The 18,321-nt window shown below is 31.6% G+C and overlaps 1 protein-coding gene across 12 annotated transcripts in view; it reads right to left on the bottom strand.

Annotated features, from left to right (window-relative positions):
- Positions 1-18,321, bottom strand: part of LOC130903759 (glucose transporter type 1) — a 555,907-nt gene that overhangs the window by 27,912 nt on the left and 509,674 nt on the right. For 8 of the 12 annotated variants that reach the window (XM_057816014.1, XM_057816021.1, XM_057816023.1 and 5 more), the window contains 2 exons: positions 6,116-6,255; positions 2,869-2,898 (listed from right to left, as the gene is read on the bottom strand). In XM_057816014.1, the coding sequence (XP_057671997.1) occupies positions 2,869-2,898; positions 6,116-6,255 (170 nt within the window). The remainder of the gene's footprint in view (positions 1-2,868; positions 2,899-6,115; positions 6,256-18,321) is intronic. The other 4 variants (XM_057816024.1, XM_057816026.1, XM_057816018.1 and 1 more) reach the window with 1 other exon arrangement.

The following is an 18,321-nucleotide window of genomic DNA, read 5'->3' as shown; positions in this document are numbered from 1 at the left end:
CAGAAATACGTCTTCCTCAAGTACTTGGAGGATACTTAAAGAGCAAGTGTATTGGTTTTATGAACGGGGCCACTTTTACGCGACAAGGTATTATTAATTCCCATAAATCAGATTACTGGTGTGACAAGAATCCACATATCAAAAGGGTATCACATTACCAACACTCATTTAAAGTTAATATTTGGGCAGCAACTTTGACTCAGCCATTTTATTCTTGTGATTTTTTGTTAATTAATACATTCATCATTACTTTATACCAGCATCGATTATTACTTCATAATTTTCAAATCAAAATATTCCGAAAACGGTACACATTATCGAGTTTTATCAAGAGTAACTTTTTTGTGTAAAATTGAAAGATATTTAAGTTCATTGGAAATTTTTCTAATCTAATATTGTACAAGTTATGTTCAATAATACTTGGTCTGAGAAGTGTAACTAGCGCTCTCTATTAGAGTCAGACATAAAACCACATTCATTGGATGTATCAGCTCCAGAACATATTCGTATAAAATTTCAATACAATGTTATAAGTAGTTGTGTCAAAGTCGTGAAAAAATGTGTATAATTTTTTCTTGAAACCATTATGAAGACGAGATCACCTTTTTTGAAACAACCTGTATAATACATACACTCAAAAAAGATAAACTCGTTTCCAAAACTTCAAATTCATTTATGTCATAAATCTGTAAACAGTAACCTTATATTAGCATATGCTTTGTACAAATAAAGACTTTGGAATGCCTATGAAATGTAAAGAAGTGGTCAGTCAGACTGACCTACTTGTAATTAAGAATTGGCAAAAATATTAGTTTTATTTCTCAAAGTAATCTCCATTGAGGTCATTAATTTTTCCTATCAACGTTTTAGTATTTTTAATGTGTCTCGACAGAAAGATTTTTCATCCTATGCACATTAGTGTTTTTTAAATTTTGGAAGCAACCGGTAATTGCTGGGGGCCTAATCTGAAGTATAAAGTGAAGTCTCAAGTAATTTGAGGCCTACCTGAGCTCTAATGCCGCTGAAATGTTTCATGATTGCACAACTTTCCCTGGTAATTTTCTTAACTACACTGCATTAGGAGACGACTGCTAATGAGTCAGATTGTGTTAATTTGTTAACATTCGTGGTGCCCATCGTGCAAATACTTTTTCACGTTCTCTTTCTCATACCACATAGATCATGCAACAGGAACTATGTCATACGATACTGTAGATTCCCCTAAATTATCAAATCTTTGTGATTCCACTGAAAGTATTTAAACGAGCCTCATTTTACACGATACATTTTGGTAATGAGTTGTGACTCTTTCGAATTCGTACTAGTATTGTTGTTCAATATATTAACTTTCTTGTGTGACTCTAGACCTAATGTGTTGATAAATGAAGATTTTGATTTATTATTGGATCAGGGAGTAAAGGGATCAGAAAGTAAATATCAAAATGAATATAAATGTGTCGTTTTCCATATTGGAATAGTTTTTAAAAAATATTTTTTTAATAATTTTGTAATTTGTTGTCATATTATTATTCTATCGAAATTTTACTAATCAGAGCTTAAAATTATTTAATTATAGTAAATATCGTACAACGCTCATGAAGTATATCAGTATAGTGATTAATTATTAGGTAGATTATCAACAGCTTTAGTTTCTCTATGAACCCATATAATAGAAAATGAGTTTGTGTAATGTTCCAAAGATAGACCAAGCATGAAAAAATGTTTGTTGATAAAAAATTAGCAGTCAATGGCTTGTGCGATTGTGAGTTGATATGCATATAAATATATGTTCCAATTGAAAAACTAGGCTTGATTTCGAAAATTTATAGCTCCGTCATTATTCGATCTAGAGCATTTGAATTTTGTGAAAGAATCAATTATTTTTTCATGTTAATAAGGTGATGATGTGTGGCAATTAGTTTATTCGAAATCACTGCTTTATCCCCCACTTCGACACTAGGCACACGCTTACCTGATATTCATATTCTTCCATGCATCTGATTCAAAAAGTTTCTTAATAGACTCAAAAAAGGAATAAAAATTTCATTGTTAAATAACTCCATAGAATTATGTTCTACACATATACAAAACGTAATTTATAGTTTTTCAAAAAATTTTACGCTACATCTCAAAATGACGAAGCTATGAATTTTCAAAGGAACTTCAAGATTTCTGCTTTTTTCTAATTTTTCCAGGATCTAATTTGAATACGACATTCAAATTCATTTTGGAAATATTTGCATTATCTAAAAATCATTTCTACATTTGTTTTACAGTTATCAGTGAAAAATAACACGCGTTTTTTGAAATAAATTGTTATTAACCAACAATAAGAAATGAAAAAGCTAAAAATTTGTTTGCTAGTCATTTCTTATATAATCGTGTGCAGCTACTCTTTTTGCCACAATAAGGCAGTTTAAAATCCGTAGAGCTTGGCCTAAAATTATTTGAAAGTAATGGCTGTTGAATTACCGTAGACCAGTTTACAAACCAATTATGTCCTTGAAGGGCAATATGTAAAAAATTGAACAATTTTAATTAAATTAAAATTAGTTATTTCCACAAAATTGTTATCACATGTTTTAATTAGTTTTGTCGTTAATGCTGTCATGCTATATTCTGTTACTGAATATTGGTTAATTACACAAATTAAAATATAACGTACCTTATACTAATGACTTCAATATCGACAAACTTTGTGTTTTAAATTTATTATTTGACACAAAACGTGTTCGCAATCTGGTCTATTTTTGTGCCTAGAAAAGTGTATCGGATCGCGTAGGAGAGAATGTACTGAAAAAGTGAATAAATGAGATCGAATGTAGCGTGCTTCATGCATATAAATTGAAAGTCATGCGACAAACTCACCCATACAATCGACTGTCTCGAAAACCAACGCTACGAACAAAAAATTGAGTTACAAAATAACGAAATATGTTGAAAGTAGGCATTATCTTCCTTTACATTTTGGAATAATATTTTTGTTTATTTTAACATATCGATGAAGCAGTATATTTCTGTTATTTTAAAAAACTGCATAATTCTATTTCCATATATTGCAATATAACAGCAAATCTAATTGTTGTTATTATTTCATATCCATATAATAAGTATCCAGTTCAGCTTTCTTATTACTCCTCTTTAACTTTGTGACAATTACAAAAAAGAAATCAATTGAATTTTTCCAGAATTAATCAACAATTTATAGAATGCAATTTCATTTTTCGAAATGATATGCTTTATATGTTTTTTTTTGGTAGATCTTGATATTGAATATATTATATACGGTTGGCCTTTGACCTTTGACTTAACTACTGTGCATCAAAGTTTTTCATTAAAAATACAATTAAACAAAATATTGATTTTTCTAATAATCAGTGGACTCTGACAATTTTTACATTAGATATCACTTAATATCAAATAAAAATAGTATCCAATTGATTCTTGAGCTCCACCGACACGGTGTAATAATTTTTGATTTGACTATATAGAAATCAAATCAATTCCTTCCTGGGCAGCTGCTGTAACCTGTGCTGAAACGGCACAAGGGTAAGAGACTTACCTGATATCCTTTTAGCAAAAAAGTGGGCCATTGGCCCGAACAGAATCCTGCACTCCTAACGAAAACTATGGGTCGCCAGGGCTTATAAATGCCTGGACAAGGTGTTCTCTTTGTTTCCTTGACTACGTTTTCTACTTTGCCCGCACCTATCTTTCCCTTGGTAGTTGAGCCATTTTTTAACACACTTATAGTGGTAAACTGGGTTTTTTGTTTTCGGGGACAGCCAAAAAAAACATGTTCGAGGGTATTATATCTAAACTAATTGATAGCTAAGAAATATATGCTTCATAACCAACAGAAAAATCAGGCTGATCATTTAAATATTCCCAAACTTCCAAAATTCAGTGCCTCGTTGCCAAGTTATTTCTTCCTCATTTAACTTCTTGAGGAAATATTTCTTCTTCTTCTTCCGTGTGTTAGGCGTAATCGCCTGTTTTATCTTCGACATCCTTGCATCCTATCCTGCTTCAAGGTTGTCGCTCCACCTTTTTCTGGGTCGGCAGATACTCCTTCGGCCCAATGAGGATTTATCGCGCGCTATCTTGACCAGTCTATTGTTGTCCATACGACTTATGTGCTCGTTCCATTCTTTCTTTCTTGATAGAACCCATTCGTTGACGTCATCTATTTTGTACAATCTTCTGATGGTCTTACTTCTTTCCATGTCCAATAGGGTTTTTCCCGGCTATCCTGCGTACCACTTTCATCTCTGCTGTTTCCATCATTTTTTTGGTTTTCGCCGTTTCTGGCCGAGTCTCTGCGGTGTAGGTCATTATGGGTCTAACCGTGGCCTTGTATAGTCTCAATTTGGCCTCTATTTCGATATGTTTATTTCGCCATATGGTTTCGTCGAAATACTGTCACATCAAACTTTCATCCGGATCTAATATTTGAATGACTTTTTATTGTCTTCGCATCTTTCGTCTACAAAAATCTATTTTTTCCATTCAATACTCCTATTGTGGCAAAACAATAATTAATTTGTCCATATTATAAAATTGAGGATTTCTTCAGCATATAATGAGAGAATTTTGTTCGTATTTCTGTCTGTTTATCTTCGAGCAGATGTTTTTGTGGCAAGTCGCTAGATTGATGGATAATTTTCATAGCTATGTTAAAGAAGAGATACTCGAAGTTATTTGGCCTCAACTGTTTATTTATCCCTACTTTATTTAATCTCGAAAAACTTACGTATACGTAATACTTTCTCAACACATTTTCAGGATTGTGTGACTCAATTTTGTAGTGAAATTTGATTGTAGTAATGGAATAGCAATATATTAAATTCCTTATTTTCATCACCTAAGCTTTTGGAGACTCTCACATGAATGTGTCCCCTGATATATGGTGAAGGAATAATTTTATTGAATTTGAAGCAATGACTTGTTGTTATTATTGCAATTTGTTGATTTATTGTTATATATTATAGATCAGAACAAAAAAAAAGTATGCGTGTGTCCGACCAATATATTTTATTTTGAGGGATCATTCTGGAATTTTTTTTATATCTTTATTAATCAGGAAATTAAAAACCCCATATATTTCTGTTTTTATAGTAGTTATACGACACTCAGACTGAAGAATAACTTTTCAGATAATAACGTTGATAATACTCTAGCGATGGTGATTAGTTATTGCCATGTTTTTGATTTGTCATCAAACTAACAAGTATACTAATTTCTTAGTATTCTCAATTAAACAATATTTTTCATAGAAAACAGGTGAACTGCCATACGATTTATGCTTAATCCACTATATTCAGCTGATTGGACTTCCTTCTATTTCCAAATTGAAAAAAAATGGCAGAGACAAACGATTATTCTTTATCTGTCTCGCAAAACGTTAGTTCAAATTTGCACAATTGAAAGAAGATAAGGTCGAAGAATAGCATTATTTTTATACAAGCAAAGTAACTTTGCTGTAAAGGGGTTAATTTCTATTTTCTTCTAATTGGATTTCTTAGTTTTTTGTCATTTTGCAGAAGGAATTGATGGCTCAAGCTGGATTTTCTAACAAGATATTGCCATCATTTATTTTGCAAATTCTTGAATGGATTTTAGATGCATTTGTCATGGAATGGCATTGTGTGAGGCATTCTTAGTCAGGGTGTTTATACTAATAGTAGGTAGACGTTTTAGTATAAAGCAGAAATAAAGGCTGCCATCATTGAAACCTGGGACTTGCATTGCATTTTTGAAACGAGTTCTACGACATCTTTATTTTTTTTGCGATAAAAATCTATTAAAGGCAAATTACACCCATAATTTCATTACGTTAATTGAATTTCCATCTCAATTATCAGATACGAAATTAGAATACTTTAGTAGTGGCTTTGTTATTCTGATTATTTAGCAGAATAATAATAAGTCAAGTTGTGTTCGATATATATAAAATTCTATTTTTGGTATCTGTTATTCCAGGAATAAAAATTTTTGAAAATGAAAATAGTTTAATCACTGACTCACAACTAGAGTATGTAGATTGTCTTATATTATGTTAAGCATATATTAATAATTGACTATGTATGAGTACTTGTATTACACGTTTCCTCACCTTCCATTTCCTTCTCTAAACAAAGCTGCTATTTCTTCAAACGTTTTGTTTTTTGTTTCTGGTACTTTCTTATAAGTAAATATCCAGAAAATGGCTAGGAAGACGCTGAACGGCAGGAAAGTATAGTTATCTAGTGCGTTCTGAAACAAAAATATAAATATATTATTATCGTTTTAGCTTTACGGAACTTTACTTGCTTTTAATGTTGAAAAAAAAGGTATAAATGATAAACTGTATCTGTAGCAAGATTCACATTGTACATTCTACTTTTCTACGGAACTTTAAGGGTTGTGAAGGTAGTCAGAATTCACATTTTAAATCGTCTACACTTTATTTATAACTTTGTTCTCTACAAAACTTTTCAGAAAATCGATTAGAAAATTTCTTTGGAATCGAAACCTTCATTATAAAACTATTAGTGCTTTCTTAGAACAACTATCCATTTTGATTGTTGATTGTGATTTGGAGAACATAACGAACTAAGCCAGATTTAAACAGTTCATTATTCCTGAGATTCAATGCTTCTTATTATGTACTTTATTATTTATGTATGTGGTGATATTTTGATTGATTCTTATTATTATTCTAAACGACATTTTGATGTCCACCTACACGTTCAGAAATGCTGGATATAAGTACATAACCATTCATGTTAAAGATTAATTTCTGACCAATTCTATTGTACTATTTGTGACACAAACCAGTATGAAATTTCGTATCACATATCGCTTGGAAGAAATAAACAATATCAGGATAAAGTGAAAGAGATAAGAAATAAGAGGACAGTCCAGTAATCATTGAAATGTAATTAAGAATATTGTACTTAGTAAGTTATGGTTGGGTGTGTGTACTCAAGATTATTATAAGACCAAAGACCAGCATTTTGGTAATAATTGTAGCTAATACCACATTGCTATATTGCTATCCTGCTTTTCTAAATGAAGATATTTCAAACTTATGACGGATAAGTTTTGTATTGTTTTCTCTCCAAATCACATACAATAAGATGTATACATTTTTGAGATCGACTTGTCTGAATTTGATGGTTTGGATTTTCTAAATATTTTTTCCTCTATCATACCTACTGGGCACACTGTCTGCTACCACCAGACTAGCACTCACAATTACAATGTTTTACGCGCGTTTCGATAGTCAAGAGATCGAAGAACAGTATCAGGTGAGGTAGCGTAGCAAAGGATAAGTCTTTAGAATATCATGAGTGGAAAAAGGCTGTGTTTGGCTGATATGGTGAATTTAGAGAAAGACCCATATCGCTTGGTGATGAGCCAAGAACTGGTAGGCCCAGTTCTTCGGTTACTGTTGGAACCATTGAGGATACGCATGATCGGAGATAAAAACAAGATATGACCTATCAAACAATGTTAGGAACCCTTGGTGTCGGATACACAAGAGTAAATTCAATTTTACATGGTCGTGTTCATTAGAAATTTGAAATGTGAAATGAAAATGTACATAGTGTTCTCTTTGAAATAAGTGGTGAATCATATGCACCATTTTAGGATATTCCTACCTGCAAGGAGAGCTGTATGTGGATTCACTACGATTCACCAATAACAACGGTGGTTAAAAAGCAAAAGTTTGTTAAGGTGAAAGTAATTGAGCTTAAAGATCACCGTACAGTTACAACAAACTGATATACTTATATACTTAAACTATACAAAATTTTTACTTGCGTCTCGATAATACTTCGTCAACTTCACCTGCATTAACGATGCGCGATTTTTGATTTTTCTTTAATCTGAAGAAGAATTTACGTTGTCGACATTTCCCGACCTGAAGATGTGATAAATGAAGCAATTCATCAACTTTTGAATGTTTTCCAAATGATGATGGCTTTAAGCTTTTAAGTTGTAGAAGCTTCGGTGACAAAAGTCCGTTAATATCGGAGATGATTATATTCAACATAAATGAAATTATTTTTATATCTCAAAATACATTGCGTCACCTTTTTATAAAGCATGTGAAATTGTCCCGGCAACATCAGGTACGTATACACTAAATTTAAGTAATTAACTTACATAGCTAAGCTGATTCCTCTAAGAAATATTTTTTTCAAGACAGTAGAGGAAGTGATGACTATTTTCCAATATAGAATCTTGTGTATCATTCAAAAAGCGATTCCTTCCAATGAAATATAATTATTATTTCACGATATAAATATTTTTAATTATTGCAACAAATAATTGTCTTGAATACATATTTCTAATTTTTCTTGACAAATGAAATTATTTCGAAAAACTGTCAGAATAATTAATTGGATGAAAAAAGTCTCTAGATCATTATCACAATTAAAAATTTTATTGTAATAACTCGTGCGTGATTCGCTGGTAACGAAAACAATTCTTAGGTTCGAACACAAAACAAACAGAGTTTACGAAAACCAATTATCGATATGAATGTAAAGATATAAAAGAAAAATGTAATACATTAATGACATTATTGTTTTGTAGTGATTGCAGAATAATTTTCATGCTTTCTTGCAATAAAACAAAGATCGTGGTGTACTGTTTGTTACAACAAATGGTTGCACAAATTGTTTGCCTCCATTTCTTCTAATAAGTAATAACTATTTTTCATTTGTAACAAATTCAATGATACTTTGTCAGAGCTACAATTGGTATATTTATTCAATAGCACACTCCATTTTATAGCTTGCATAATATCGTTATACATGAAGTAAATAATTTGCGTCATCAGTAGGATTAATACTATCAGTAATGCTTCAAATATTTTTGTTTATTTGGTGATTCGGCATAGCTTTCGTCTTTATTATTATCTTTAATTATTATTTTTAACTGACATCTTTGATGTATAAAATAGCTACTTATTAAATGAATATAAGAATATAATCTGTAATAAATTATATAATGCTGGTCATCAAATAGCGAAAATCTTATCTTCACAAAAAGAGATAAGAGACCAGTAGAACCACTTACTAAATCGAATAATACTGTAGAGAAAATAATCAACGTGGAAGGGGTAGTATATACGATTAGAAATGCCAAAGGTATTCTTGCAGAACTGAAAAGAAAACGTATCCCCAGTTTCGATCTCTTTAGATGGGTCCATACTCTTCCCTTTGGAAGATCTACTCTGAACTAAAGACCACCAATTTTTTTATATACAAGCGACTGTGAGCACATTTTCAACTACACAATTCAAACAGCAGCGTTGGCTGGTGTCGATTTTAGGTTGGATTAGAGCTTCCGAACGAGGGGTATTAGACCGTTCTACGCAGATCCATCAAGATTCAAACCAGTCAGAAAATTATAATTTTCTGCTTGAAGTTACAGATGATGATGTTGACTAAAAGGTCGATAAACATCACGTTCTTCTGATGAGATGTTGGCACGGTATTAATCATGAAAGTAGATTTTTTCTCCTTTGAACCACATACCATGTTTTCGAATTTATTTATATTTACTGCAATAATTATATTTCTGATAAAAGCGTACATACCATCGAATGATAAAATACTTAGATATTGTGTACTGTTTATATAGAAAATCTTGGAACAGAATATAATACAAAAATTTTCAGTAGTTTTAACAAACTTCATACTACACCCATATGATAATCAAAACAATTATTTATCAAATATATATGATACAGAAGATAGTAAATTTAAAAAATTGTTAAGTTATGCTAAAAACAATTATAACAAGAAAGCTACCAAAATATTAATGGAAAGAAGCATATCGTCAACGAGTGGATACAATGACTGATTTAGATAGGTTAGAGGAAGGATCAAGTAAACTTGTAATACGTTGTTTGAATATTCACGAAATATTGGAAAGGACCAATTCTACCAATTCATCGTTTCACAGAAAAACAAGCTCGGAAACGTATAGAAATTCTCTCAGCAAACGATAGAAAGTTTAGAGAAAGAGCCTACTTTGCAAAATTTCATAATGTAGATAGTTAAATCGTTATCTATAGTATTCAACGAAAAAAATAGACAAGCAAAACGAGAACTAATGAAATTAAGAGTCTTTCAAAAATAAACATCAGTAAGAAAATATATCAATGTTTAATAGCGCACTATTTTTGACTATATTTTTTGACTACACATTAACATGAGAAACATATTTACAAAAGATATTGTTAGAGGTAGGTAAATTTTAGAACAATAGCTGAGTGGTAGATGAGTACAAAGAATAATTTAGGAGAGTGCCCTGTTTTCCCTCTATATTTATCCAGTTTATGCAGCTACTTGAGAGCCATCATCATGAAACATATATGACAGATAGATTAAAAAAAGATAAAAGATAACATTATCAACACTCCTAGTTAATTTAAAATGAATTATGCTACAATCTAATAGTAAACATATGTCAAAATTTGTGATTCCTATAGAATACATCTTTTGAATCTAATAATAGGTTCATTAACTGGCCAGTTGATTGGAGTGAGACTAAAATGTTTTATTGCACTCTTCATGTCACTTCTTGTCAGTCTTGTCAGTTCTTCTCTAACCAAGAAAAATTGCAACGATGTCCTTGGTCATGTGTTAAGAAGTATTTGTTATCATACTCAGAACTTTTGAAATCATTCGATAGTATATGTATGAAGACGCTGAGCTCCATAGCTGTATCCCATATATCCAAATAGGTTTAAATATTATCTTATATACCAACAGCTTATACTCGAGAGACAGTTGTGATTATCCAATATAGTTTTTCTAATTTAATCCCAGGCTGTTCACTTTTCATGAACAGTTGTTTCTTATACATCTCAATTCTTAAGTATTTGACTTCCACATTCATTGGAATTGCATACATGTTTATTGTGACAGAGGGGCAGTTTCATCGTCCGTTAGTGAAGCCCACTTGGAATGGTTTAGAATCGTTAACTTCTTTCAAGATATTTACAAACATTTCTGTAGCCTTTCGGGATATATTTGAAAGATTTGTGATGCAATTTGAGGATCTCGGTGTGAATCTACTAAAGTAGTCATCGACATCTATTGCACTACGTGTATTGTTTGTGGGTAAATCGGCTGAGTACCTTGAGAAACACCTGTGTTAATTGGATGATGCTTTTGTGGTCCTAGCCATGGAAGAAATTCTAATATGATTTTATTAAATCTGAAAATCGTTAATAACGAGATTTGACATGGTGCATTGTCTTTTTCTCTTCTGTTTATTATACCGTTTCGTTGAGATTTCCTACTTTGATTGTATCAATAATGATTAGTGATAGTTACTAACACATAATCGACGAACAATATTTCGGATATATCCCATAATTCAAAATCCAAAATCTCTTTAGCTGCTAGCCCCAATTCTCTCATATGATTTTCATAGTGGTGCATTCAGATTTTACTGTGGTAACATGTCGACATGTCTGTATTTTTTTCTACACAGCCTTAAGCCACGCTCTGAATTATTAATTCATTGTTGGTTTTCTTTCACTAATTTAGAAAGAAACTTTTTACGCCTTAAAATGGTCTAAATACTAGATGATGTTTCTTATCTTCCTCAATTTCAGTTTCTTGTTTTCCACCATTATTTTCCAAACTTTTTATTTGTTTTCTGATATTGATTTGGATATTGACTATCGTCCTTGCACATTTGAACTTGGCATATCACCAAAATACTTCTCAAATTACACTCTTCACACACAAAAATTTCTTTTTTCTTGATTAAAAATACTCATATGTTCACTAGGAGAAATATGGAAAGAAAATACTTCGGAGGAATGAGCTCAAAATTTATAAGTTTGTAAGATGATACTTCAAACAAAGAATATAAGAGTGATTTGTGATAAACTCTATTTATCATACTGGGGCATATTGATAGTATAGTATCCGTTTTGTAGCAGTTTTTGGTCATCCTGTGTATGAAATAGTTATACTGAAATAAGAAAAAGTGATACAGCATTTTATAATGAAACGGTGAACTATATATAAATTAACGATCACTTTAAGTAGTTTTAATTATTTCCTCATCAGTTCAATTATAACAATTTCTCTGTATATACAAATAAAGGATCATAATTTATTTGATACCAAAATTTGAACACTTTCTCTCACTCGCATTGGTGCATTAATTTTCAAGAGTAATTATTTCATTAAAGAAATACAATACAAAGTGATGATATTTGTGAATAATTTATATTTTTAGCTACATTTGTTGAAGTGATTTGAGCATTCAACTTGAATTCAAAATGTTTAGAAGATATATATTAATGAATTATTTCATTGTGTTGCAAGACAAAAATAAAATGTTCGTCTATCACTTTATTTTCGTGTCCATTCTCATATACCTGGGATAAAACTGTCAATATGGTACGGACATAAAATATTCTGGGTGGTGGGAGTCCTCATGAAGCTTCCTGATAAGATCCAATGATTCTCTTGACAAGGAATCAATATCAACCTTTACAGAGAACAATGAGAATCCCTTACATGCAGATTATCTTTTCTAGTTGTGAAAAATTGAGAAAACAAAAAGATATGGTTTTACTCATATAATTTCATGCAGAAGAAAAGCTTTATAAATGAGAAACACGCGGTTATTACGAGCACAACACAAACAGAGTCGCTGATATGGATTACCTATTCTGTGGATTAAGAAGAAAACTACAATGCATATATTTTGCAATTGTCCTGTTTTTATTATCGTAAGATTATAGATAGTGGTGAATCACTCTGTGGTGTATGGTTACATGGAAGGATAACATTTTAAGATCACTGGGTTTTTAATTACACATTAAATAACGTCGCTCTATTTAATTATACACCTTGTTTGTTTACGTAAAATCCTTAATATATAATAACTAACTCTTAATTATTTAACGATATTACGAATTCAACTTTAATTTCTATCAACCTTGTCCTCGGTCGGTTCAACTCGGTCTTTGGATTTCGGGTCTCTTATACACTGCGACCCAAAGGATCTATTGCGATACTGGAGAGCCCTGTGTTTACAGCTGATCTATTAATCCCACTCCCTTTACGTAGGGAGTCTAGAATGTGGAATGACTTTAATTGCCAGAGATCTTCGTCTTCTATTTCATACGCTCTCAGGAGTAGTGCTTTGGAGTTCCTTAGTGTTTCACACTTCCAGAGAATGTGAATAGAGTTTTCGTAGATTTTTATTACTTAGGTTGATACATTCAGCAGATCTACTCTGGTTATAGTTTCCCAAAATAGTCTTTGCCTGTCTCAGCCTTTGTAGTTTGTCCCAATAATTGGTTTTGCTCATATCTACCTTCTTTTCCAGTGCTTTTTCCATTATTCTGTAGCTGAGACAGAAGGGTTCGGGTCTCTTGAAGAGCTTGGCTACCCCCGCTTACCATCGGCTCCTAATAATAATACTGATTGTCATTAAAATTTATTTCAATAAGAATACTGTGTTGGATAAGTTATAGGGATTGAACGCCGATGGAAATTTGCAAATGTGCTGTGTGAATACAGATCATTTTTATCGAGAAAGTGGAATACTCCTGCGTATATTTAGGTAGTGAAGTAAATTTTATGCTTCGTGATATCGATATTTATCAGAAAATCGACCCAGTTTATCTATAAGTAGTTTACGGAAGGAGTGATTTAATAACGTGCTAGTTAATTTAGAGACGTAGTTACTACTAATGATAGTTAATGTTTCTGGTAAGGAACTGAGAAATGGTCTGTCTATCATAAAATGTTAATACATAATAAATACGGATGACAGAGCATGAGTAACTTTTATAGAAGTGAATGTTTTGTATTTATCGAAATTTTTAAGGAGCTTTTTTTCTGTCACCGATGAGATTGATTCCAATATCATTGATATTATGGTTCCTTTGAAAATTTATTAATAGATGGTTTTTAATAAAATTTCAGCTGAATTAGCAGCTATTTTATTCATATTATATGACAAAAACAAAATGTATCCCAATATTCAGATATAATTGATCAATTTCAGAAACTGTCACAAAAATAGGTTATAAAAATAAACGATTGAAAGATAAGGAGAGAATAAAAGCAAGTCTGAGTTCAAATAATGAGTGGACATAAATACTAAATAATAAATTTAAAGTATGTAGCTCAAATCTAGTAATAATGATAGCTGGAACCAAATTAATTTAGTGATGATAGAATCTCGTAATTTAGACTACACAATATCAAGGGATGTTAGGAAAGGTAATGATAGGGAAACAGCGTGAAGGAGACCCAGGCAAATTTCTAAATGGTTGATCACAAAGCTTTGAACAGTTGGAGAACAGTGGAAACAACAGAAGCCGTGCTTCTACAAACTAGTGAACAATGAAATTTTATCTTTAAAATCAATATCAATAACATACAAGAATTATAAGGTGACTAGGAATATAATAAAGAAAGAATACTGGAAGAAATTCTGTAGATTTGGAAGATGACCTATGCGAGATTGCGTAATGTCAAGTAACAGAAAAAAACAGGTTAACGAATATCACAAATATCTACTGGATAATATAAGAAACCAGATTTATAACTTCCATTGCACTAAAGACAATTTGACAATTGACAACACTAAAATATCATGGACTTTATGGTATCCCAAATGAATAGATAAATTATGGGGATGATACACTTCATAGTGATAAAATTTAGAAGACAGGAAAATACCTACCTTCTCGAAAAAGGATAACTATTTCAATAGTCGAATAGAGGAATAAATCGCACCTCAAAAACTACCGTGGTATTATAAGTGAGAAGCAACAGGGTTTTAGAAAGAAGCACCAAACCTGTTTTATGTATTTTGTAGAACATTTAACAGAGTAAGACTGAAAGACGGTCTGAAACTAGAAAAGAGACGCCGAATCGACCGCTAAAGTAAAAAAATAATTGAATATATGAATATTGACAACATGTCCATAATAAAAGGGGAATTGAATTTCGAAGAAAATTTTGAAAATATGCACGGTATCCAGAGAATGCTACACAATATAGAGCGAATAGTGAAGATTTAGTTTAATATATCTTAATAGATGACAGAATTTTTTTCAAAATCTGAGAAACTAAAGCTTTGCAAATTGTTTCTAAAAGATTAGGCAGTGAATCTGTCTCCGAGTTTCAAGTTCTTCAGCATCAACATTACCACTAGCAATATATCTAACAGAAGAAGTGAGGAGCCAAATGCAAAGTTAATAGTGATATTTGAATTCAAAACAAAACTTGCGTGAAACATGTAATGAAATATACAGGAGAAACAAGAGCTGAGAAAGCGAATACAAAATATCTCAATCGAAAAGCTGGGATGAAAGTATCACCACAAGAACAACAAATTTGTGGAGTGAAATATGTTGTCAATGGGTCAAAGGTACAACCGTGACGCTGTAAAAGAAAAATGTCACGGGAACTTGCACAAAGCTTCCACAACATATATTTATATAAGGAAATATTTTTCAAAGTAACGTTTAGATTCACGCCATCTATTTTGTTCACAATGGGTTTTAGCTTCGATTTCTATTATTGAATAGATTTTTTTTTAAAAGCAATTTTAGATTTTATTTTTACGTAGAATTTACCTACGTGGAGATTTTTTTTTTACAAAATTCGCATCAACCGTATACTGGTTATTAGCGATTTGGATTGAGTTGTTAGCGCTAAGTAAGTTCAAAATATTTTTTAATAGAGTTTAGTGACTTTGACGTATATATGGTATGCTAAGTGCTTTGTGCTTGTAATTTTTAATTAGATCCCAATAATGTTATATTATTTTTCATATCAAAAATATTAATAGAAACGTATATCATAAATTAAAAAACAACAATATTTAACCCTAATTAAGCCATAGAAGCTGAAATAACAGTGTATGGGACTGGTTATGCTGAAAGAATGGCTCGGCCAAAATTGTGCAAGAATTTTAACCGACCAAAGGAAAACCAGAAAGATTATAGAAGACATAGTGCGAGAGCTGAACTTCAGCATATCAGGAATAAGTCCAAGTTGTAGCTATGAAACAGAAACATATCGATAGAAAATAATATATAAATTTTTCTTCAATATTTGATTTCTATATAATATAAAATACTTTAATCTTTCTCTTTTATTGAATTCCTGGATTAATAAGTACTAAAAGTATACCTCAATGTTACACAAATTACAGTTACTTATTCTCTCAGAACATTCAACTAATTGGATGGAAACGGACTAAAATTAACGTGAATGTAGATAGAATAAGTTCGAACCTAGCTTGTATAATGAATGCAATTGTACAATCACATTGCTTAACCGAGTCAGTCGTTTAAATTAATAGCTACGTTCAAATATACTTTAAGGGACATGTCGCAAGAAAAAGTCGTTCGTATTACAGTTTTTCATCTGAATTTCAAAATATCCGGTGGAATTTGTTGACTTCATTTAATAACATTGAAAGACATTAATTTGAACAAGTAATGCAGAAAATAACAAATGACTATTGCTCGTTAGGACTATCATTATTATTAAGAAATACCTACCAAAAGTAAACAAGATATATTGTGTGAGGCCTTCAATTTTTGTTTTGCAATAGCACTGACAGATATGTTTACTTCAATACATCAGAAATTTTCCCGATGTCCCATCTATTTCTGCGCACATTATTATATACAAAATATATATATATATATATATATATATATATATATATATATATATATATATATATATATATATATATATATTGGTATGAATTAAAAGATAAGAAACAAAATTTTACTTTTTAAACTTGTTTAAATGACAACCATCACGTTGACTGCACTCCTCAAACCGTTTGAATACATTTTCAGAAACTTTTTGAAGAAGTGACCGAGGAATACTCCTGATCTTTTCTTCAATATTGTCTCTTAAATCTATCAAATTTGGTAGATTATTCTCGTAGATCATGCTCTTAAGATAACCCTAGAAGAAAAAATCAGTTGGGGTCTAGTCAGGGCTCTGAGGTGGCCATTCAATATCACCTCTTCGTGAAATAAACTTTACTGTGAACAACACGTGCAATGCAGCTAAAAAGTTATTGGTGGTGTGCGGTGTGGCCCCTTCCTGTTGGAACCATGCCAGCCAGTTATAATGCTCACATTGTTGCAATTGAGGCATGCAGGTCCTCTGTTATAATCATAAAAGTAGAGCCCAATAATGTGGTTCGTCACCCACACGGTGACTTTTGGGCTATGCAACGGGCGTTTATGTAAGGTCTGTGGATTCTTTTTCCCCCAAAACGACAATTTTGGCGATTTACGTAATAAATGTGAATTGTAAAATTTCTCTAACATTGCAATAAAAAAATTCAATCTTATAACGTAATCATTTTCATGTAGAGCTTGCACAATCTGAATTTTATAGGCGTTTAAGTATAAATCAGATCGCATTATATGGTGAATTGTCGCTCTTTATAATACCAGTTGAGACTCACGCTTTCTGACTCGAAGCTATCGGCTTACAGAATCTGCTACTGACTGAATATTTCCAGTCGTCTTTGGGAGGCCGTGATTAATTTCTAGTAGTATTGATTGTCTGGATTCAAGCTAAAATTGTTGCATTGCTTGGAGCTTCCGCAATGTTGCGCAGTCGATAATGTAACCGATACGACCGTCGAATTCGAATAAGTAATCGATTGTTCTCAAGTACACGAACACACAAAACAAGTATTGCTTTCCCCTGCTAGTAAACAACTCCCACGCCGCCCTTCCCCGCGCCTTGTTTGCTTCTCACTCACTTTTGAAATAGTTGGTACAAAGAACAGATACTACCATCTCACCTGCTGATAATAATTTCACGCTTAACTTCTTCAAGTTGCATATTGCTTGTGATCATAGTCAATTTGTCATTTATCGTATCTGGAATCGATACCCAAAATATTATTCCTCGCTGAATAGAGCAGAGTGAAAAAAAAAGGGAAGATAATTCTAAATACTAGTTATTATATAAATGTTGCTAACATTTATTCTCCACTCCTGTTATTCTAAATTGAGTGTAGCTTAACTCTATCTAGGATTAATGATGTTTATAACTTAGTCTTTTACTCACATAATTTGATACAATATAATCTATAGTCGATTTTTATATCTTTCACTATCAGTTAACATTAAATCGCCCTGATAATCATGATTCAATTTCAACATTATTGTTACACCAGAAAATCAATATTTATTGATTTTTATGGCTAGATGAAACCGTCTGATTCGAATCGGGAAATATTAATTTCATAAGAGTATTTACTGAATTTTATTGTTCACTTCCA

Source organism: Diorhabda carinulata, chromosome 2 (assembly GCF_026250575.1).
Source record: "Diorhabda carinulata isolate Delta chromosome 2, icDioCari1.1, whole genome shotgun sequence".
Taxonomy (NCBI): Eukaryota; Metazoa; Arthropoda; class Insecta; order Coleoptera; family Chrysomelidae; genus Diorhabda; species Diorhabda carinulata.
The sequence above is the reverse complement of the archived record's forward strand: the minus strand, read 5'-3'. Positions and strand labels throughout refer to the sequence as shown.